Source organism: Salmo trutta, chromosome 1 (genome assembly GCF_901001165.1).
Source record: "Salmo trutta chromosome 1, fSalTru1.1, whole genome shotgun sequence".
In the NCBI taxonomy this organism is placed as follows: domain Eukaryota; kingdom Metazoa; phylum Chordata; class Actinopteri; order Salmoniformes; family Salmonidae; genus Salmo; species Salmo trutta.
The window spans coordinates 6,861,041-6,885,324 of NC_042957.1; the positions used below are offsets into that span (position 1 = coordinate 6,861,041).

The window sequence follows — 24,284 nt, forward strand, 5'->3', positions numbered from 1 at the left end:
AATCTTGTGGAAAAGGGAATGACACACCAAATGCCAAGGGTTGAAGACATACCCACTGTTGAACTCTTTGGATGAATCCCAAATGAAACCCTTTATAGTGCAGTGTGCACTAGGTCTCTGGTCAAAAGTAGTGTACTATATAGGGTATATGATGCCAATTGGGACGTAGCCACAATATAATCAACGTGCTAGACTGAGACTACAGGCATTAGTCCCAGAGTAACACAACACTCATTCATCTCTCAGCTAAATCCTCATTTGTCCTAGAGTAACACAACACTCATTCATCTCTCAGCTAAATCCTCATTAGTCCCAGAGAAACACAACACTCATTCATCTCTCAGCTAAATCCTCATTAGTCTCAGAACAACACAACAACAAAAAATGTATGAAATGTATGCATTCACTACTGTAAGTCGCTCTGGATAAGAGCGTCTGCTAAAATGACAAAAAAAAAACAACAACAAAAAAACACTCATTCATCTCTCAGCTAAATCCTCATTTGTCCCAGAGAAACACAACACTCATTCATCTTTCAGCTAAATCCTCATAAGTCCCAGACCAACACAACATTCATTCATCTTTCAGCTAAATCCTCATTAGTCCCAGACCAACACAACACTCATTTATCTCTCAGCTAAATCCTCATTAGTCCCAGAGCAACACAACACTCATTAATCTCTCAGCTAAATCCTCATTAGTCCCAGACAAACACAACACAACACTCATTCATCTTTCAGCTAAATCCTCATTAGTCCCAGACAAACACAGCACAACACTCATTCATCTCTCAGCTAAATCGGCTGAAATAGAATCAAAGAGTATAGTTGAAGCCTGCTCGTCTGTGTAACAAACACAAACTGTCCCGACTTGAAAATGTTACCAACACCGAAACAGCTTTATGTACAAACAATGGCTTTTCTTTCCATTCCCTCCCTATGGATTAAACAAACCAAAAAATTGCCTGGCGATGCTACACACAGATTGCATCGCTACTGTTGTCGTGACTATCATTAATCTGATGACTGTTAATCTAAAGACTGTTGTATCAACTAACTGTGTTTAATTGTTACTTGATTCAATGAATCATGTAACAATTAACTCATTAGGAATTTGGGGCACCACGGGAAAAGTTGTTTAACAAGTTACTATCTCCCGACTTAAACTCTAAATATTATCTAAATATCTCTTACATAAATAACAGTCAATTATTAATCATCATTACCTCATCAATAACAGTCAATTATTAATCATCATTACCTCACCAATACCAGTCAATTATTAATCATCATTACCACATAAATAACAGTCAATTATTAATCATCATTACCTCATCAATAACAGTCAATTATTAATCATCATTACCTCATCAATAACAGTCAATTATTAATCATCATTACCTCATCAATAACAGTCAATTATTAATCATCATTACCTCACCAATACCAGTCAATTATTAATCATCATTACCACATAAATAACAGTCAATTATTAATCATCATTACCTCATCAATAACAGTCAATTATTAATCATCATTACCTCATCAATAACAGTCAATTATTAATCATCATTACCTCATCAATAACAGTCAATTATTAATCATCATTACCTCATCAATAACAGTCAATTATTAATCATCATTACCTCATCAATAACGGTCAATTATTAATCATCATTACCTCATCAATAACAGTCAATTATTAATCATTATTACCTCATCAATAACAGTCAATTATTAATCATCATTACCTCATCAGTCTCATTCTGAATGTTGCATACTCCTTGATATCTGCAAGAACCCTAACCCTTATTGATGAATCAGAAATACACAAATTGGCTTAATTATTTATTTACTAACTAACTAAATAATAACAGAACACACATACACACTTACATGAGATAAAAGCCCCTAGTGGACTGACACGGTATGACGGCTTGTTCCACAATGGAAAGGGAGTGGGGAAAGATAAAGAGAGGGAGAGACAAAGAGAGTCAAGCCTACATACATTTGGAAATTACGCTCACAGTAACCAGAATACTTAGCACCCTAACCACCGCTCATTCGGATTAGAAATGCAATATATATTTATGCATAGATGTCTCTCTCTGTCGTCTCTCTGTTGAAACCAATCGATCTGTCTATGAGTAGTGGATCGATATAAGGCTCTGGTTGTCCACCAGAGGTCACAATGTCCTTCTTCTTTGTAGTGGAGTGGTTGTTAGAATAGATACTTCAATCGTTGTCTGTAGGGTTATTCTTCCTTCCCACATCGTGTCTTTAGTCAAAGTTCTAGGACCGCTTTTACATGTTACAGCTGCAGACTGTAAATGTTTCTGGTCTCCTACAGTAAGTGATCTTCTCATGTAGAGGTGGAGAGCTTCATTTCAATGTGTAGACCACCGTCTCACGTATTTTGGTATCAATAGTTGATTTTTCAGGGTTCAGCTGTCTGGTCTGTAGAGTTTTAACCATTTCGCACTGTACGTTAGCTGATCTCAATGGTTGATTATTCAGAGTTCAGCTCCCAACCACTTTACACGCCAGCAGTAACCCGGCAATGTACTGGTCTGATAAGTTCATTCTTACTGAGTCCTTTTAACTTCTTATGGGCAGGTGGGACGGTAGCGTCCTACCTGGCCAACATCCGGTGAAATTGCAGAGCGCAAAATTCAAACTACAATATTATAAATATTTAACTTTCATAAAATCACAAGTGTAATACATCAAAATAAAGCTTAACTTCTTGTTAATCCAGCCGCTGTGTCAGATTTTAAAAAGGCTTCACGGCGAAAGCAAACCATGCGATTATCTGAGGACAGCACCCTGCATACAAACATGAATATGAAAAACATATTTCAACCAGGCAGGTGCGACACGAAAGTCAGAAATAGCGATATAAAAAATGCCTTACCTTTGATGATCTTCTTCTGTTGGCACTCCAAAAGGTCCCATTTACATCACAAATGGTCCTTTTGTTCAATAATGTCCTTCTTTATATCCATAAAAACTCAGTTTAACTGGCGCACTTCAGTCAATAATCCACCCAGTTTCCCTCCATCAAAATGCATACAAAATGAATCCCAAACGTTACCAATAAACTTTTCCAAACAAGTCAAACAACGTTTATAATCAAACCTTAACCTCTATGGGACCGGCGGGACGAATTCGTCCCACCTACGTAACAGCCAGTGCAATCCTCTGGCGTGATTTTTAAAACGTTTGAAATGCTATTACTTCAATTTCTCAAACATATGACTATTTTACAGCTATTTAAAGACAAGACTCTCGTTAATCTAACCACACTGTCCGATTTCAAAAAGGCTTTACAACGAAAGCAAAACATTAGATTATGTCAGCAGAGTACCCAGCCAGAAATAATCAGACACCCATTTTTCAAGCTAGCATATAATGTCACAAAAACCCAAACCACAGCTAAATGCAGCACTAACCTTTTATGATCTTCATCAGATGACACACCTAGGACATTATGTTATACAATACATGCATGTCTGTTCAATCAAGTTCATATTTATATCAAAAACCAGCTTTTTACATTAGCATGTGACGTTCAGAAAAAGCATACCCCCCGCAAACTTCCGGGGAATTTACTAACAATTTACTAAATTACTCACGATAAACGTTCACAAAAAGCATAACAATTATTTTAAGAATTATAGATACATTACTCCTCTATGCACTCGATATGTCCGATTTTAAAATAGCTTTTCGGATGAAGCACATTTTGCAATATTCTAAGTACATAGCCCAGCCATCACGGGCTAGCTATTTAGACACCCACCCAGTTTAGCCTTCACCAAAATCACATTTACTATAAGAAAAATGGTCTTACCTTTCCTGTTCTTCATCAGAATGCACTCCCAGGACTTCTACTTCAATAACAAATGTAGGTTTGGTCCCAAATAATCCATCGTTATGTTCCATCAGCGACGTTTTGTTCGTGCGTTCTAGACACTATCAGAATGGTAAATCACGGTCGTGCGCATGGCGCAGAACGTGACAAAAAAATTCTAAATATTCCATTACCGTTCTTCGAAGCATGTCAACCGCTGTTTAAAATCAATTTTTATGCCATTATTCTCGTAAGAAAGCGATAATATTCCGACCGGGAATCTGCAATTAGCTAAACAGCCGAAGGAAAATACTGCACGGGGTCGAATCGGGCACGCGCCTAATTCCATTGTCCTCTGATGGGCCACTTGGAAAAGGGGATTCTGTGTTTCAGCCTGAGGCTGCCTCATCATCGTTCAGGTTTTTCCCGGGTTCTGAGAGCCTATTGGAGCCCTAGGAATTGTCACGTTACAGCTAAGATCCTGACTCTTCAATAAACAGAAGCAAGAACAACAACACCTTGTCAGACAGGGTACTTCCTGCATGAAACCTTCTCAGGTTTTTGCCTGCCAGAGGAGTTCTGTTACACTCACAGACACCATTCAAACAGTTTTAGAAAATTCAGAGTGTTTTCTATCCAAACCTGAACAATAATATGCATATTCTAGCTTCTGAGTTGGTATAGGGGGCAGTATTGAGAATTTTGGAAAAAATATGTTCCCATTTTTAACTGCCTCCTACACCAACTCAGAAGCTAGAATATGCATATTATTGTTCAGGTTTGGATAGAAAACACTCTGAATTTTCTAAAACTGTTTGAATGGTGTCTGTGAGTATAACAGAACTCCTATGGCAGGCAAAAACCTGACAAGGCTTCAAGCAGGAAGTACCCTGTCTGACAAGGAGTCGTGCGTCTTACCTCTTTTTATTGAAAAGTAAGGATCTTAGCTGTAACGTGACAATTCCCAGGGCTCCAATAGGCTCTCAGAGCCCGCGAAATAACTGAAGGTTTACGAGGGAACCTCAGGTTGAAATATATTATCGCCTTTTGTAAGTGGATGCTCGGAGGACCTTTCAATGATGCGCGTGCATGAGTCGCTTCTGAGGAGAAATTTTATTCGGCTGTTTAGGCTCAATGCATACTCCCGGTCGGAATATTAACACTTCTCTATGACATAAATGGCATAAAAATTGGTTTTAAACAGCGGTTGACATGCTTCGAAGTACGGTAATGGAATATTTAGACATTTTTGACACGCCAATGCGCCATGCGCGACACCGCGAAGAAGCATTCTAGAACTCACGAACAAAACGTCGCTGTTGGAACATAACGATGGATTATTTGGGACCAAACCAACATTTGTTATTGAAGTAGAAGTCCTGGCAGTGTATTCTGATGAAGAACAAGCAAGGTAAGAACATTTTTCTTATAGGAAATGTGATTTTGGTGGAGGCTGAACTGGGTGGGTATCTAAATAGCTAGCCCTGTAACGCCGGGCTATGTACTTACATTATTGCAAAATGTGCTTCATCCGAAAAGCTATTTTAAAATCGGACATATCGAGTGCATAGAGGGGTAATGTATCTATAATTCTTAAAATAATTGTTATGCTTTTTGTGAACGTTTATCGTGAGTAATTTAGTAAAATCACCGGAAGTGTTCGGTGGGAATGCTAGTTCTGAACGTCACATGCTAATGTAAAAAGCTGGTTTTTGATATAAATATGAACTTGATTGAACAGACATGCATGTATTGTATAACACAATGTCCTAGGTGTGTCATCTGATGAAGATCATCAAAGGTTAGTGCTGCATTTAGATATGGTTTGGGTTTATGTGACATGATATGCTAGCTTGAAAAATGGCTGTGTGATTATTTCTGGCTGGGTACTCTGCTGACATAATCTAATGTTTTGCTTTTGTTGTAAAGCCTTTTTGAAATCGGACAGTGGGGTTAGATTAACGAGATTCTTGTCTTTAAATAGCTGTGAAATAGTCATATGTTTGAGAAATTGAAGTTATAGCATTTCTAACGATTCAAAAATCGCGCCACTGGATTGAAGTGGCTGTTACGTAGGTGGGACGAAATCGTCCCACATAGCCCAGAGAGGTTAAAAATGGGCACATATTTTTTCCAAAATTCTCAATACTGCCCCCTAGCCCGTAGAGGTTAAGTACCCTAATACGTAAATAAATGGTACAATTTAAGACAGAGTTGTTATTGAAAAATACCAAAGAACGCGCTCTCTTCCACATCTTGGAAACACTACAGCCAAAATGGGAGCCACCTAGAAAAACTACAATTTCTGGCTCATTTTTCCAAAAATCAGCCTGAAACTCTTTCTAAAGACTGTTGACATCTAATGAAAGCTCTAGGAACTGTAATCTGTGAGGACTTGGCTTTATAATAAAAGTGATAGCCATTGAAAATAGTGGTAGGCTGAATTTTTTTGGGGGGGATGGTTTGTCCTCAGGGTTTTGCCTGCCATATCAGTTCTGTTATACTTACAGACGTGATTTTAACAGTTGTAGAAACTTTAGAGTGTTTTCTATCCAAATCCACCAATTATATGCATATCCTAGCTTCTGGGCCTGAGTAACAGGCAGTTTACTTTGGGCACGCTTTTCATCCGGACGTCAAAATACTGCCCCCTACACAAGTGAGGTTAAGCACTCTGGCTAAAAGGGGCGTTCCATCACACCGACACAATGTCTGTGCTCACATGGGCGTTGTTACCTACTGGGAACAAGTTTATATGAAAAGCAATTATCTCATTTAGAAGGCTAAAATCACATTTCTGTCTTCACGAATGTATGTTCCTATTTAATCATATATTTTAACATTCAGATGTAAACTTGATACATAGGATGCGTAGACTTTTAAAGTTACAGTTACTTGGTTATACCATCCTTAATGACATCACAAAATAATAAACCATATGACAGGATTATTCTTTCGATCCCCATGGATTATTCTTTTGATCCCCCATTCTTAACATTCCTATCTTAATATTGCTAATATTGTTCCCATATTCACTCTCTGGACAAAAAGGCTTTGGTGGGAAAAAACTCTCTCTCTCTCTCTCTCTCTCTCTATACACCAAGAGGTTTCAGTCTTCCAATACTGCAGGGCAAGTAAGAGTTCTGCAAACTATTTATGACCGGCTGTTAAGTCATAAAACCGGCCCAACTCCCCCCCTCTCCTGTTGTGATAATGAGTGTGTTGTGATAATGAGTGTGTTGTGATAATGAGTGTGTTGAAAGCTGATCCAACACTAGAACTCACAGGGGAGGACACACACAGAGAAAGTATACACCTCACAGGGTAGGACACACACAGAGGAAGTGGACAATTTACAGGAGAGGACACACACAGAGGAAGTGGACAACTCACAGGAAGTTACATTAAATATATATATATTTATTTCCACACTATGAGGTTGGAATAATACTGGGAAATTATGATAATGCCCTTTTAGTGTAAGAGCTGTTTGAAAAGACCATCTGAAATTCCAGCCTGTTTTGGTGGGATGGAGTTTTGGCCTGCCTGGTGACGTCACCAGGTGGTAAATTAGTTAATAGACCAGTACGAGAGTTCCAAACCTTTCTTCCCATAACTGATCGTTTTCAGACAGTCCTTGTTCTTGCTTGAGAAATTGCTCTTTACTAAGAAGCTATTTTCTTTTCTTTTTCACCATTTTAATTGAAAACAATCACAGTAAGGTACTTAATTGTTACCCAGAAATGACTTGATATTGAGATAAACACAGCTGCATTGGACCTTTAAGATACAGGAAGTTACATTATTGAGAGCTGCGTGGATGGAGATACAGTTCAGTTTCATTTGTGTGTGTGCGTTCCTTCCTCTATCCTTGTGGAGACCGAAAATTCCCCAAACTCCCCACAAGGATAGTAAAACAGGGACGATTCTCCCTCATGGGGACAAAGGCTTAAGCTTAAGGATTAGGTGTAGGGTTTGGGTGACATTTAGGGTTAGGGTTATGGTAAGGGTTAGGGGTTAGGGGTTAAGGAAAATAGGATTTTGAATGAAAATGTATTTTAGGTCCCCACGAGGATAGAAGAACACAACACACACACACACACATCCTAAAACATTTCCTGCTCCTAGAAAATGTCTGGCTCTCAGCCTTAACATGCAAGTTAAGGAGAAAACGGCTCCTGTAATAACTTCAATGAGGTAAACTGCTCCAGTAATAACTTCACTGAGGTAAGCTGCTCCTGTAATAACTTCACTGAGGTAAACTGCTCCAGTAATAACTTCACTGAGGTAAACTGCTCCTGTAATAACTTCACTGAGGTAAACTGCTCCAGTAATAACTTCACTGAGGTAAACTGCTCCAGTAATAACTTCACTGAGGTAAGCTGCTCCTGTAATAACTTCACTGAGGTAAACTGCTCCAGTAATAACTTCACTGAGCTAAACTGCTCCAGTAATAACTTCACTGAGGTAAACTGCTCCAGTAATAACTTCAGTGAGGTAAACTGCTCCAGTAATAACTTCAGTGAGGTAAACTGCTCCAGTAATAACTTCACTGAGGTAAATTGAAAATGACAGCTGGGCTGGAGAAGAGACACCAGGTGTGCATCTCAAATGGCATCCTATTCCCTTTATAGTGCACTACATTTGACCAGAGCCTATATGAATAGGGTACAATATAGGGAATAGGGAGAACCAACCACTATGTTTCCTGGCAATAAGCTTCTCTCAAGCTTCTCTCTGAACTCCAGTATATGCTCGGCCATGGAAACCCGTTTCATGAAGCTCACGACAAACATTTATTGTGCTGACGTTGCTTCCAGAGGCCGTTGGGAACTCGGTAGTGAGTGTTGCAACCGTGGACCAACAATTTTTACGTGTTATGCGCTTCAGCACTCGGCGGTCCCGTTCTGTGAGCTTGTGTGACCTACCACTTCACGGCTGAGCTGTTGTTGCTTCTAGACGTTTCCACTTCACAATAACAGCTCTTACAGTTGACTGGGGGCAGCTCTAGCAGGGCAGACATTTGACAAACTGACTTGTTGGAAAGATGGCATCCTATGACGGTGCCACGTTGAAAGTCACTGAGCTCTTCAGTCAGGCCATTCTACTGCCAATGTTTGTCTATGGAGAGTGCATGGCTGTGTGCTCAATTTTATACACCTGTCAGCAACGGGTGTGGCAGAAATAGCCGACTCCACAAATTTGAAGTGGTGTCCACATACTTTTGTATATATGGCATAGTTAATATGTTTCATTTACATTGGGAGCAAACAAAGCATTAGTGGGCAGAACAAGCAAGATCCTATTGGCGAGTTGTAGCAAGTATTCGCATATTTCCGTTTGAGAACACCTCCTCTGTGAAGTAAACGTGTACACAAGCTCAATTCGACCTTTGCACTTCAAGTCTATAAAACCTAGTACACTTGTGTTACTAACAGATTCTAGTTTCGGGAACAGAAATGTATTGAGATAGAGCAACTGTTTCAACGATGACAAATTTAGCAGCATGTCAGCCTAGTTTTACCTAGTTCCATCCTCTCCAACTACCTGCAACTGGACTTCCTCTCGTTACCGTATGTGGTGGTGAGAGAACGTTCTAAACGGAACGCTTCAGCTTTACAGTTCTGGGTTGCCCCTTCCGTCTGTGGTAGAATTTACGGGAGTTACTTGTGGATTTGACAGCTCTAACGCAGTTCCACATCTGACATGTTTTGTGGATGTCGGCTGAAGTGGATGAAATTTAATAGGACACTGGTGTCTTTCCTTTTTTCCTACTCTCCTCTTCCTCTCCGTATTTACCCCTCTTTCCTTCTATTCTTTAATTTCCCCTCTCCCTCCTCCCTTCTTTCAATCATTATCTACTTTCTTTCATACTCTTCCTCTTCCTCTTCATTATTTCTCCATACTCGTTAGTTCCTTTTTAATTACGTGTCTCCCACGCAGAAACAAAGGGAGTAGCTGGCCAGCACACACGCAAGAATTATGTTGCTCAATTCTGGCGAGCGTGAGATTTGGTTCATGAGTACGCACGCACGCACACACACACACACACTGACAGACACACACACACACACACACACACACACACAGACACACACAGGTTTCTGTTTTAATCATATTGACACTTTGGGGTTACAGCAGCACCTCAAATATTTATGATACTGGAGTTAGAGCAAGGAAGCAAGGAACGTATTTAGGATGGAAAAATGTCAGTGTAATCCTACCTTAGTCATAAGTACACAATGCATGTTTCTTTAACAACCTTTATGAAACCCTCCCACAACATGCTAGTTGAGTTGAGAGGCCAGTGGTCACTGTGTGCTGTTCCACTGCAAACATAATGTAAGAGACACCAGTGTATATCTTTCACACAACCTTTCCACAACATAATGTTACAAAGACCAGTGTTGTCCTACCTTCACACAACCTTTCCACAACATAATGTTACAAAGACCAGTGTTGTCCTACCTTCACACAACCTTTCCACAACATAATGTTACAAAGACCAGTGTTGTCCTACCTTCACACAACCTTTCCACAACATAATGTTGCAAAGACCAGTGTTGTCCTACCTTCACACAACCTTTCCACAACATAATGTTACAAAGACCAGTGTTGTCCTACCTTCACACAACCTTTCCACAACATAATGTTACAAAGACCAGTGTCCTACCCTTCACACAAACTTTCCACAACATAATGTTACAAAGACCAGTGTTGTCCTACCTTCACACAACCTTTCCACAACATAATGTTACAAAGACCAGTGTTGTCCTACCTTCACACAAACTTTCCACAACATAATGTTGCAAAGACCAGTGCTGTCCTACCTTCACTCAACCTTTCCACAACATAATGTTACAAAGACCAGTGTTGTCCTACCTTCACACAACCTTTCCACAACATAATGTTGCTAGGACCAGTGTTGTCCTACCTTCACACAACCTTTCCACAACATAATGTTACAAAGACCAGTGTTGTCCTACCTTCACACAACCTTTCCACAACATAATGTTACAAAGACCAGTGTTGTCCTCCTACCTTTCTGTAGACGATCATGTTGGGAGAGTCCTCATCAGGGTCTGCTGTCCCCACTCCACTCGGGTCCTGGCTGGACTGGTTCATACTGTAGCTGACCGATGTCTTCTCTTGTTCTCTCTATCCTTTGCTCTCTCTCTCTCTTTCAGTCCCTCTCCTTTGTTCTCTTGCACTCTTTCTTCTTCTGTTACTGCAGGCTGGGGAAAGAGAAAAGAAGACATTAGATCCATCTCATAGCTGTCTCTTCTCTTCTCTTTCAATCCCTTTTTCTCTCTCTCTCTCTTTTCTCTGTTACTGGAGATACTAGATCCATCTCATATAGCCGTCTCTCTTCCATCTCTTTATTTGTCCCTGTCAGAGGATGGGGAGAGGAAATACGAACATAGACACAATACCATTACATTGAAGCTGTCTCTTCTGTCTTTCTCAATCCTTCTCTCTCTCTCTCACACACTCTCTTTCCTTTCCTCTGTCTCAGCGGGGAGGAAAGAAGGGCAGGAGAAAAGAAGAAACCCTTAGATCCATCTGATAATACAGAGCCTTCAGAAAGTATTCATACCTTTTGACTTACTCCACATTTTGTTGTGTTATAGCCTGAATTCAAAATGGATTAAATATACTGAACAAAAATATAAGTGCAAAGTTTCAAAGATTTTACTGTGTTACAGTTCATATAAGGAAATCAATCAATTTAAACTAATTAATTAGGCCCTAATCTATGGATTTCACATGACTGGGAATACGGATATGCATCTGTTGGTCACAAAAAATGTAGGTGTGTGGATCAGAAAACCAGTCAGTATCTGGTGTGACCCCATTTGCCTCATGCAGCGAGACATCTCCTTCACATAGAGTTGATCAGGTTGTTGATTGTGGCCTGTGGAATGTTGTCCCACTCCTCTTCAATGGCTCTGCAAAGTTGCTGTATATTGGTGGGAACTGGAACCCGCTGTCGTACACGTCAATCCAGAGCATCCCAAACATGCTCAATGGGTGACATGTCTGGTGAGTATGCAGGCCATGGAAGAACTGGGACATTTTTTGCTTCCAGAAATTGTGTACAGATCCTTGAGACATGGGGCTGTGCATTATCATGCTGAAACAAGAGGTGATGGTGGCGGATCAATGGCACGACAACGGGCCACAGGATCTCGTCACGCTGTCTCTGTGCATTCAAATTGCCATCGATAAAATGCAGTTGTGTTCATTGTCTGTAGCTTATGCCTGCCCCATACCATAAACCCACCATCAGACACAACGTTCACAACGTTGACATCAGCAAACCGCTCGCCCACACAACGCCATACATGTGGTCTGCGGTTTTGGGGCCATTTGGAAGTACTGCCAAATTCTCTAAAACGATGTTGGAGGCGGCATATGGTAGAGAAATTAACATTCAATTCTCTGTCAACAGCTTTGGTGGATATTCATGCAGTCAGCATGCCAATTGCACTCTCCCTCAAAACTTGAGACATCTGTGGCATTGTGTAGTCACCTGGAATGCATTTCAATTAACAGGTGTGCTTTGTTAAAAGTTAATTTGTGGAATTTCTTTTCTTTCTTAATGCGTTTGAGCTAATCAGTTGTGCTGTGACAAGGTAGGGGTTGTATACAGAAGATAGCCCTATTTGTTAAAATACATAGCCCATATTATGACATGAACAGCTCAAACAAGCAAAGAGAAATGACAGTCCATCATTACTTTAAGACATGAAGTCAGGTCAGTCAATTTGGAACATTTTAAGAACTTTGAAAGTTTCTTCAAGTGCAGTCGCAAAAACCATCAAGCGCTATGATGAAACTGACTCTCATGAGGACTGCCACAGGAAAGGAAGACCCAGAGATACCTCTGCTGCAGAGGATAAGTTAATCAGAGTTACCAGCCTCAGAAATTGCAAAGCAAATAAATGCTTCACAGAGTTCAAGTAACAGACAAATCTCAACATCAACTGTTCAGAAGAGACTGCGTGAATCAGGCCTTCATGGTCGAATTGCTGCAAAGAAACCACTTCTAAAGGACATCAAATAAGAAGAAGAGACTTGCTTGGGTCAAGAAACATGAGCAATGGGCATTAGACCGATGGAAATCTGTCCTTTGGTCTAATGAGTCCAAATTACAGATTTTTGGTTCCAACCGCCATGTCGTTGTGAGACGCAGAGTAGGTGAACAGATGATCTCCGGATCTGAGGTTCCCACCGTGTGGGGGTGCTTTGCTGGTAACACGGTCTGTGATTTATTTATAATTCAAGGCATACTTAACCAGCATGGTTACCACAACATTCTGCAGTGATGCGCCATCCCATCTGGTTTGGCCTTAGTGGGACTATCATGTGTTTTTCAATAAGACAATGACCCAACACACCTCCAGGCTGTATAAGGGCTATTTGACCAAGAAGGAGAGTGATGGAGTGCGGCATCACATGACCTGGCCTCCACAATTACCCAACCTCAACCCAATTTAGATTGTTTAGGATGAATTGGACTGCAGAGTGAAGGAAAAGCAGCCAACAAGTGCTCAGCATATGTTTAAACTCCTTCAAGACTGTTGGAAAAGCATTCCAGGTGAAGCTGGTTGGGAGAATGCCAAGAGTGTGCAAAGCTGTCATCAAGGCAAAGTGTGGCTACTTTGAAGAATCTAAAATATATTTAGATTTGTTTAAAAATGTTTGGTTACTACATGATTCCATATGTGTTATTTCATAGATTTGAAGTCTTCACTATAATTCTACAATGTAGAAAATAGTAAAAAACTTGAACGAGGGGGGCCAGTACAAAAACAAATGCATGAAATGAAAATGAAATGTATGTATTCACTACTGTAAGTCGCTCTGGATAAGAGCGTCTGCTAAATGACTAAAATGTAAAATGTAATGTCCCTCACCCTAATAATTTGGTCCCTTTTAACCTCATAATTTAGCCTACTGTTCTGACTTGGTGGTGCACATGTAGCCTATAACCTGTTTTAGAGAAATATCTAATATTGTAAGAGCTTTCATTGTCTGCTTATATGCCCCCTTTATTGTTCCTACAGTTCTGACTTGGTGTACAGGGAGAATACTGTAAGAATGGCCTATGTTCTGAATTCTGTTGCTTTACATTTCAAAAACTACATCTGTCCTAGCTCGCTCATTAATGTCTTAATCAAAATAACGGATTACCTCTTATCCGCTCGTCGTCCCCTTATGGCATAGTTTGTACATCTCAATTAGTCAGTAGAGTGCAAGTCAGCCATATCAACTATGTTTTTTGTTTGTTTTTGCCTATAAAAACAAAATACAACTTGATATTTCAAGGATCACATGTGGGTAGGGTTAAGTGCACAGCCAACACTTCCTGTCCTTTCAAAGAAGGAATTAATCTTTCTAACTCCATTCTATGAATCTATTATATATTAATTAATTGATTAATAGCAGCCCATACCATGCCACAGTGCCAAGGTACGATTTTCTCAATTTCCACATAAGATTTAGTGTGTATTGACGTATTAATGAACTGCTGTTACTGTAAATGGTTAGCTGACTGCTGTATCCTAGCTACCTAACTATCCATGGGTAATCTTATTAAATGATGCCATACAGCCAAAACAACAGTATCTATTGCTAGACTGGTGATATGCCCTTTAACTATAGTTAGTCAGTGGTTGCACATCTAACTAGCTGGAATGAAGCAAGGGTGTGAATAACAGACATGTAAAAATATCCTTTCACCATTTACAGCAGGTCTTCAGCTACCCAGACCAGCTACCCAGACCTGTCTGATCAGCCTGATAGGGTGCTGTTGGTGTGTCCAGCTTACACCTGTGCAAATCTTTGTGTCTATAGCAGTGGTGTCACAGTATCCAATGAAGGTGGCGCCCCTCCTCGGTTGGGCGGCGCTCGGCGGTCGTCGTCGCCGGCCTATTAGCTGCCACCGATCTATGTTTCTCTGTCTTTTGGTTTTGTCTGTCTATCCCGCACCTGTCTCGTGTCTGTCATTAGTGGGGGGGTTACTTAGTGTGTATTTTCAGTTTGGGTTCTCGTGCGGGATTGTTTATTGTCCACTCAGGACAGTTGTGTGTGTGGCCTGTTTTCCTGGCCTGTGTCAGCTTTATTGCCGGGCTGCGCCCCGTGCGCTTTTTCCTCGTGTTTATTTTGGGAATGTGTTTTCCCTGGCGGACTTTATTGAGCGCCCTGTGCCTTTCGGCTATTGTGTTTTTTCCCGTTGCATTAAAACACTGTTGCTCCGGCCCTCTGTCTCCTGCGCCTGATTCCGCTTCTCCACTGGTCCTAGAATTCCGTGACAGAATCCCGCACCTTCATGGAGTCAGCAGGAGCAGAAGCGCCGTCCATGGCTGAGCAGGTCTCTCAACACGCCAGCCTCCTCCACCGCCTAGGCTCGGCCATGGACCAGGTGTTGGCCCGGTTGGAGAGCTGGGAGAGAGGTGCTTCCCCAGCCAGACCAGCTTCGGTCCCTCACCCTGCGCCCCTACCCACACCCACTGAAGCGGGCGCCGGCGGTATCCGGATCACACCTCCCAGGGAGTTCGATGGGACGGCCGCTGGGTGCAAGGGATTCCTGCTCCAGTTGGAACTGTACCTGGCGACCGTCCGCCCCCCCCTCCGACGAAGAGAGGGTGAGCGTCCTCGTCTGGTGTCTCACGGGTCGAGCCCTGGAATGGGCCAATGCGGTCTGGGATGGTCCAGACTCAGCTCGGGGCGACTACCCTGAGTTCACCCGCCGCTTCCGGGCGGTTTTCGATCATCCCCCGGAGGGCAGGGCGGCGGGTGAGCGGCTATTTCATCTGAGACAGGAGACGAGGAGTGCTCAGGATTTCGCCCTGGAATTCCGGACTCTCGCCGCTGGATTGGGGTGGAACGAGCGGGCCCTGATAGACCACTATAGGTGTAGTCTTCGCGAGGATGTCCGCCGGGAGCTGGCTTGTAGGAACAACTTCTCCACCCTAGACCAACTGGTGGATTTGTCCATTAGATTGGACAACCTACTGGCTGCCCGGGGACGTTCCAGTCGGGGCCTGTTCGTTCCACCTCCCAGTCCTCCTGAACCACAGCCCATGGAGATAGGGGGGGCTGCGTCGAGGAGGACCGGAGGGGGGGGGTCTCTCCTGCACCCGCTGTGGGCGCAGAGGACACACTGTGTACCGGTGCTGGAGAGGTCCACCCGGGAGTTCGGAGGGCGGGCAGAGCACTACTTCGACCCCCCAGGTGAGTCCGCACCAGCCACACCCAGAGCCCCTGTCGACCACATGTACACCTCCGTTTGTTTTCCTGATTTTTCCCCTCACTTCCAGTATAGGGCACTAGTCGATTCAGGTGCAGCTGGGAGTTTTATGGACCGTGGGTTAGCTAAGAGGTTAGGGATTCCCCTGGTTCAGCTGGACCACCCCTTCCCCGTGCACGCCCTAGATAGTCGACCGCTAGGGTCAGGCCAAGTAGGGGAGGTCACAGTGCCAGTGGTTATGCAGACGTGGGGGGGTCATGAGGAACGTATCAGCCTGTTCCTCATTGACTCCCTGGCGTTTCCGGTGGTACTGGGAATCCCCTGGCTAGCCACTCACAACCCTCAGATTTCGTGGAGGCAGAGGGCTCTTACGGGGTGGTCGAGGGAGTGCTCAGGTAGGTGTATAGGAGTTTCCATCGGTGCGACTACGGTTTAGAGTCCAGACCAAGTCTCCACCGTGCACATTCCCTCAGAGTATGCCGATTTGGCTATCGCCTTCAGTAAGACAAAGGCAACTCTATTACCCCCCCATCGACGAGGGGATTGTGCGATAAACCTCCAGACCGACGCGGTCCTTCCTAGGAGTCATGTGTATCCTCTGTCTCAGGAGGAGACAGCGGCTATGGAGACATACGTCACTGAGTCCTTGAGACAGGGATACATTCGGCCATCCAAGTCCCCCGTCTCCTCGAGCTTTTTTCCGTGAAGAAGAAGGAGGGAGGTCTGCGCCCGTGCATTGACTATAGAGGTCTAAATGCTATCACAGTGGGTTTCAGTTACCTGCTAACTCTCATTGCTATGGCAGTCGAGTCATTGACTTAAATTTCACGGGGCGCGCTTCTTCACGAAATTAGATCTCAGGAGCGCGTATAACCTGGTGCGTATCCGAGATGGAGACGAGTGGAAAACCGCATTTAGTACCACATCGGGCCATTATGAGTACCTCGTCATGCCGTATGGGTTAAAGAACGCTCCCGCTGTCTTCCAATCCTTTGTGGACGAGGTCCTTAGGGACATGCTCGGGCAGGGTGTGGTGGTGTACATCGATGACATCCTGATCTACTCCGCCACACGCGCCGAGCATGTGTCCCTGGTGCGTAAAGTACTTGGGCGGCTGCTGGAGCATAACCTATACGTCAAGGCTGAGAAATGTGAGTTCTCCAAACGAGCTGTCTCTTTTCTGGGATACCGCATTTCCACCTCGGGGGTGGTGGTGGAATGTGACCGCGTTACGGCTGTGCGTAATTGGCCAACCCCAACCACAGTGAAGGAGGTGCAGCGGTTCGCTAATTATTATCGGAGGTTTATCCGGGGTTTTGGCCAGGTGGCGGCTCCCATTACCTCACTGATGAAGGGGGGTCCGGTGCGGCTACGATGGTCAGCAGAGGCGGACAGAGCCTTCCATCGTCTGAAGGTGCTGTTTACCAACGCTCCTGTCCTGGTGCATCCGGATCCCTCTTTGCCATTCATAGTGGAGGTGGACGCGTCCGAGGCTGGGGTAGGAGCTGTGCTATCGCAGCGCTCGGGCGTTCCCCCGAAGCTCCGCCCATGTGCATTCTTTTCCAAGAAGCTGAGCCCGGTGGAGTGCAACTATGATGTGGGGGACCGGGAGCTGTTAGCCGTGGTCAGGGCTTTGACGGTGTGGAGACATTGGCTTGAAAGGGGCACGTCACCCTTTTCTCATCTGGACCGACCACCGTAACCTGGAGTATATCCGGGCAGCGAGGAGGCTTAATCCCCGTCAGGCAAGGTGGGCCATGTTCTTTACGAGGTTTCACTTTACCCTCTCGTACATTCCAGGTTCCCGGAACCGGAAGGCTGACGCACTGTCGCTTCTCTACGACACCATCGATCCTACTCCCATACTTCCCGCCTCCTGTCTGGTGGCACCGGTGGTATGGGAGGTGGATGCGGACATCGAGCGGGCGGGTCGGTCAGAACCCACTCCACCTCAGTGTCCCGTGGGCCTGAAATACGTTCCGCTTGGTGTTCGCGATCGCCTGATCCGATGGTCCCACACTCTACCCTCCTCGGGTCATCCTGGGGTGGAACGGACAGTGCGGGGCCTGAAGGGGAGGTACTGGTGGCCCACCTTGGTTGAGGATGTTCGGCGTTATGTCTCTTCCTGTTCGATATGCACCCAGTGCAAGGCTCCTAGACACCTGCCTCGAGGGAAAATACAGCCCCTCCCCGTTCCACAACGGCCTTGGTCTCACCTCTCGGTGGATTTCCTCACAGATCTCCCGCCGTCCCAGGGGAACACTGCGATCCTGGTCGTTGTGGACCGGTTCTCTAAGTCCTGCCGTCTGCTCCCTTTGCCCGGTCTTCCTACGGCCCTGCAGACCGCGGAGGCCCTGTTCACCCATGTCTTCCGGCACTATGGGGTGCCCGAGGACATCGTATCTGATCGGCGTCCCCAGTTCACGTCCAGGGTGTGGAGATTGTTTATGGAGAGGCTGGGGGTCTCGGTCAGCCTGACCTCGGGTTTCCACCCCAAGAGTAATGGGCAGGTAGAGCGCATTAACCAGGATGTGGGCAGGTTCCTGCGGTCATATTGCCGGGACCGGCCAGGGGAGTGGGCGCAGTTCGTACCATGGGCCGAGATGGCCCAGAACTCTCAGCGCCACTCCTCTACTAACCTGTCACCCTTCCAGGTTGTATTGGGGTATCAGCCAGTCCTGGTGACATGGCAACAGAGCCAGACAGAGGCTCCTGCGGTGGAGGCATGGGTGAAGCGCTCTCAGGAGACCTGGAATGCGGTCCAGGAGTGTCTAAGGAGGGCTGGTGAATGACACAAAGAGAGTGCTGACCGCCACCGCAGTGAAGCCCCCGTGTTTAACCCGGGGGACAGAGTCTGGCTCTCGACCCGGAACCTGCCCCTCCGCCTGCCCTGCCGGAAGCTGGGTCCGTGGTTTGTGGGGCCGTTCAAAGTCCTGAGGAGGATAAACGAGGTGTGTTACAGGTTACAACTCCCTTCATATTACCGCATTAACCCCTCGTTTCATGTGTCTCTCCCCAGGCCGGTGGTAGCTGGTCCGCTGCAGAACGATGAGGTGCTGGAGGTCCCCCCGCCCCCCTGGACATTGGGGGGGCCCGGCGTACACAGTCCGAGCCATCCTGGACTCCCGACGTCGGGTAGGGGGCCTGCAGTACCTTGTGGACTGGGAGGGGTACGGTCCGGAGGAGAGGTGCTCGGTTCCAGCAGTCGACATTCTGGATCCACCTATGCTGCAGGAATTCCACCGTCGCCGTCCGGATCGGCCAACGCCTCGCCCTCCGGGCCGTCCCCGAGGCCGGCGTCGGCGCGCGGGTGTCACAGTATCCAACGAAGGTGGCGCCCCTCCTCGGTCGGGTGGCGCTCGGCGGTCGTCGTCGCCGGCCTATTAGCCGCCACCGATCTATGTTTCTCTGTCTTTTGGTTTTGTCTGTCTATCCCGCACCTGTCTCGTGTCTGTCATTAGTGGGGGGTTATTTAGTTTGTATTTTCAGTTTGGGTTCTCGTGCGGGATTATTTATTGTCCACTCAGGACAGTTGTTTGTGTGGCCTGTTTCGCTGGCCTGTGTCAGCTTTATTGCCGGGCTGCTCCCCGTGTGCTTTTTTCTCGTGTTTATTTTGGGAATGTGTTTTCCCTGGCGGACTTTATTGAGCGCCCTGTGCCTTTCAGCTATTGTGTTTTTTCCCGTTGCATTAAAACACTGTTGCTCCGGCCCTCTGTCTCCTGCGCCTGATTCCGCATCTCCACTGGTCCTAGAATTCCTTGACAAGTGGAATGAAACAACCAACCAATGCCTCGTGCTGTAGGTCCACCCTAACACCCAAGGGGTTTTGGGGCCCAGAAACAACGCCTAGCTTCTACCCCTAGACACTTGTGGAGATCTGAGAGAACTGGACAGGTGTAAGCAATACCATCAACATTCCACCAAGCCTACCAAAGGGTAATGTGGAACTCTCACCATGTCACCACCCATCAATCCCTCTCAGATATCCACAAGTGTCTAGTCTCTGAGCAGTAGGGGTTGTTTCTGGACAGGCCATGGGTATTATGGTAGCTCAATCAGTCAATCAGTCTGGCAATGTGATTTTTTTTTAACTAGCTATCTAATACTTACTTCCTCTGTCCCTGGGAGAATCTCAATTGTATTTCCTTGACTCGTTGCATCCTCTCTATTCGTCTCCTCAAAACCCATTGGATGAGAAGGTCAGGAGGTCCCTCCCCTCTCACCTTCTTATCCAATGGGTTTTGAGAAGGAGGCGGGAGGACATGAGGAAGGGAGGAAATGCAATTGAGATTCTCCCCTTGGTCCTTCCATTCCTCACCTCCCTCTCAAAGCATATTGGGGGAGAGGAGAGTTTAGTGATTATAATAGTGTCATTATTGGTTAATATTTTTGTCAATGATGTTCTTGACATAACCCATTGTATTATATTATTGTATTGAACTATTATATAAACTATTAGAAATATAGAAATGCTGTTGTTTATCTTTTTCATTCTTCTGGAAGGTTTGACTAAAGCACAAACCCGACCTGCTACTATGCATGACAAAGACATATGCATTTTTCATATTTCATGTGACAATTTGAATGACATGTAGATGTTTTGTTGTTGCTAGGAGTTATGGTCTCGTTGTGCCTATCTAGAGTCTTATTCCTGTAACAACAGACGTGACATTTTTACTTTGATGTCACACATTGGCTCCATTATTTATAGAAAGACCCATTTACATGCGACATTATTCCAGCATTCCAGAGCGTAACGTTGCCTGGAACTCTCTGATAGTGTGATTCCCATTCCACCTTCCTTTCCAGAGCTCCAGGCATTTCTGCCTCTCGAGCATGCTGCTGCCAGTCGGATACCTGTCACAATATTGCCATCTGCAGCGAGCTGTGGCGAGCAGAGGAAGAGATGAGATGAATACCCAAATAGCCTCAATGTCTACCATAAAATACGCTGAAGTAGACATTGCCCCTAACCACAGATCTATGATCAGATTACTCTACCCTGAATCCTAACCTTAACTATTATGGAGATGATACAATTTCTGACTCGGTATCAGTGTGATTAGAGGCAATTTCTACCTGTTGTGTATAAGACAGCCAGACCTCCAAGAGGTGGGATCCAGATCAAATCAAACTTCAATCAGATCTGATGGTGGCAGCAGTGGGATCAGATCTGATGGCGGCAGCAGTGGGATCAGATCTGATGGTGGCAGCAGTGGGATCAGATCTGATGATGGCAGCAGTGGGATCAGATCTGATGGTGGCAGCAGTGGGATCAGATCAGATGGTGGCAGCAGTGGGATCAGATCAGATGGTGGCAGCAGTGGGATCAGATCAGATGGTGGCAGCAGTGGGATCAGATCTGATGGTGGCAGCAGTGGAATCAGATCAGATGGTGGCAGCAGTGCGATCAGATCTGATGGTGGCAGCAGTGGAATCAGATCAGATGGCGGCAGCAGTGGGATCAGATCAGATGGTAGCAGCAGTAGGATCAGATCTGATGATGGCAGCAGTGGGATCAGATCAGATGGTGGCAGCAGTGGGATCAGAGCAGATGGTGGCAGCAGTGGGATCAGATCTGATGGTGGCAGCAGTGGGATCCAGATCAGATGGTGGCAGCAGTGGGATCAGATCAGATGGTGGCAGCAGTGGGATCAGATCAGATGGTGGCAGCAGTGGGAATCAGATCTGATGGTGGCAGCAGTGGGATCAGATCAGATGGTGGCAGCAGTGGGATCAGATCAGATGGTGGCAGCAGTGGGATCAGATCAGATGGTGGCAGCAGTGGGATCAGATCTGATGGTGGCAACAGTAGGATCAGATCTGATGGTGGCAGCAGTAGGATCAGATCTGATGGTGGCAGCAGTAGGATCAGATCTGATGGTGGCAGCAGTGGGATCAGATCTGATGGTGGCAGCAGTGGGATCAGATGGTGGCAGCAGTGGGATCAGATCAGATCAGATACTGTATGTGGTCCAATATGGCTCGGTTGGGTTGTGTGTGTGTGTGTGTGTTAGGAGTGTGTGTTCCAGGGCATTTCTGTCTGAGTTATTGGTCCAGTTGTTTGGCTCCCTGTAGATATCACCTGGTTTATATCAATAACCCCTGTAGAATATCATCTGGTTTATATCAACAACCCCTGTAGAATATCACCTGGTTTATATCAACAACCCCTGTAGAATATCACCTGGTTTATATCAATAACCCCTGTAGAATATCACCTGGTTTATATCAATAACCCCTGTAGAATATCACCTGGTTTATATCAACTACCCCTGTAGAATATCACCTGGTTTATATCAACAACCCCTGTAGATTATCACCTGGTTTATATCAACAACCCCTGTAGAATATCACCTGGTTTATATCAATAACCCCTGTAGAATATCACCTGGTTTATATCAATAACCCCTGTAGATTATCACCTGGTTTATATCAACAACCCCTGTAGAATATCACCTGGTTTATATCAACAACCCCTGTAGATTATCACCTGGTTTATATCAATAACCCCTGTAGATTTTCACCTGGTTTATATCAATAACCCCTGTAGATTATCACCTGGTTTATATCAACAACCCCTGTAGATTATCACCTGGTTTATATCAACAACCCCTGTAGAATATCACCTGGTTTATATCAATAACCCCTGTAGATTTTCACCTGGTTTATATCAATAACCCCTGTAGATTATCACCTGGTTTATATCAACAACCCCTGTAGATTATCACCTGGTTTATATCAACAACCCCTGTAGAATATCACCTGGTTTATATCAATAACCCCTGTAGAATATCACCTGGTTTATATCAACAACCCCTGTAGATTATCACCTGGTTTATATCAATAACCTGATCTTTCTCTCTCTCTGTGTTGGAGAGGACAGGAGCAGTCCTATGGATGTCACAACATGTAGGTAGGAACATGTAGGTAGCAACATACAGTACAGTACGCACACGCACACACATGATTACGGAGAGAAAGAGAGCTACAGCCACTGAGAGAGAGATAGAGCGAGTGAGAGAGAGAGAGAAAGAGGCAGGCAGATAGACAGAGACATACGGAAAGACGAGAGAGAGACACACGGAGAGAGAAAAAGAGAGAGAGAGATTCCCTATACTGTAGTAGCTGTTTAGCTTTTTCTCGGTGCTGTGCTGCAATCCATGAACTACACCAACCAGGTCGCTCAAGATCCACTGTAAAATTCAACGTCCGTCCAGGTATGTAGAACGTCAGGAGATTACTTCAAAATCGGCCATTTGGAGCAACGGTGAGGGTGTTACGGACGCGGATGTTCAATCCCAGTTCTACTCGCTTTATTGTTTACCCTATCCCAAACCTTAACCCTTAAAGTAACCGTTCGGAATTAATGCCTAAACTTAACCTTCAAAATTTGACGTTTAAAGGACAAATGTTGGATTCTGCAGTGAAACTGTGAGAGCTTGTTGAGTATACAGCTGCTTCTATCCACAGCCCAAATCCTCCATGGACCACTCTTGTCCCAATACACACACACACACACACACACACACACACACACACACACACACACACACACACACACACACACACACACACACACACACACACACACACATTAGTAACATAACTCCCATACTCACCTGGCAATACTGCTGTATCGATATGCACACACTCTCTCTCATACACACACAAACACCTCAGTGACAAAATTCAATATTGTCTTTCACACCTCTCACAAGCGTTCATTACCTTAGCAACAAAGTATCGGCTGGTCCCCTCTTCTTGGTTCTCTTCCCCCCCTAGCAACAAGCACACAGCATGTTCATGATCTAATTGGCTTGAGGAGCGAGTCAAAAGGAGGGATGGAGAGAGATGGATGGACAGAACAGGAGAAGAAAAAGAAAAACCGGTTCACAGCTGTTGTATCAGAGACAGCTGCTGGGAGGGTGTAGCGTTCCCCCTCTCTCTCTCTCTCTCTCTCTCTCTCTCTCTCTCTCTCTCTCTCTCCCTCTCCCTCTCTCTCCCTCTCTCTCTGTCTTTCTCTCTCTGTCTCTGCCTCTCTCTCTCTCTTTCCCTCTCTCTCTCTCTCTCTCTCTCCCTCTCCCTCTCTCTCTCTCTCCCTCTCTCTCCCTCTCTCTCTGTCTTTCTCTCTCTGTCTCTGCCTCTCTCTCTCTCTTTCCCTCTCTCTCTCTTT

At 44.9% G+C, this 24,284-nt stretch overlaps 1 protein-coding gene across 1 annotated transcript in view; it reads right to left on the minus strand.

Moving 5' to 3' along the window:
• rgs6 (regulator of G protein signaling 6) overlaps positions 1-24,059 on the minus strand; it is a 120,294-nt gene extending 96,235 nt beyond the window's left edge. The window contains exons 1-2 of the mRNA XM_029702098.1: positions 23,840-24,059; positions 10,894-11,087 (exon numbers count right to left, since the gene is read on the minus strand). Coding sequence (XP_029557958.1) covers positions 10,894-10,977 — 84 coding nt within the window. The 5' untranslated portion in view covers positions 10,978-11,087; positions 23,840-24,059. The remainder of the gene's footprint in view (positions 1-10,893; positions 11,088-23,839) is intronic.
• Positions 24,060-24,284: the final 225 nt, after the last annotated feature.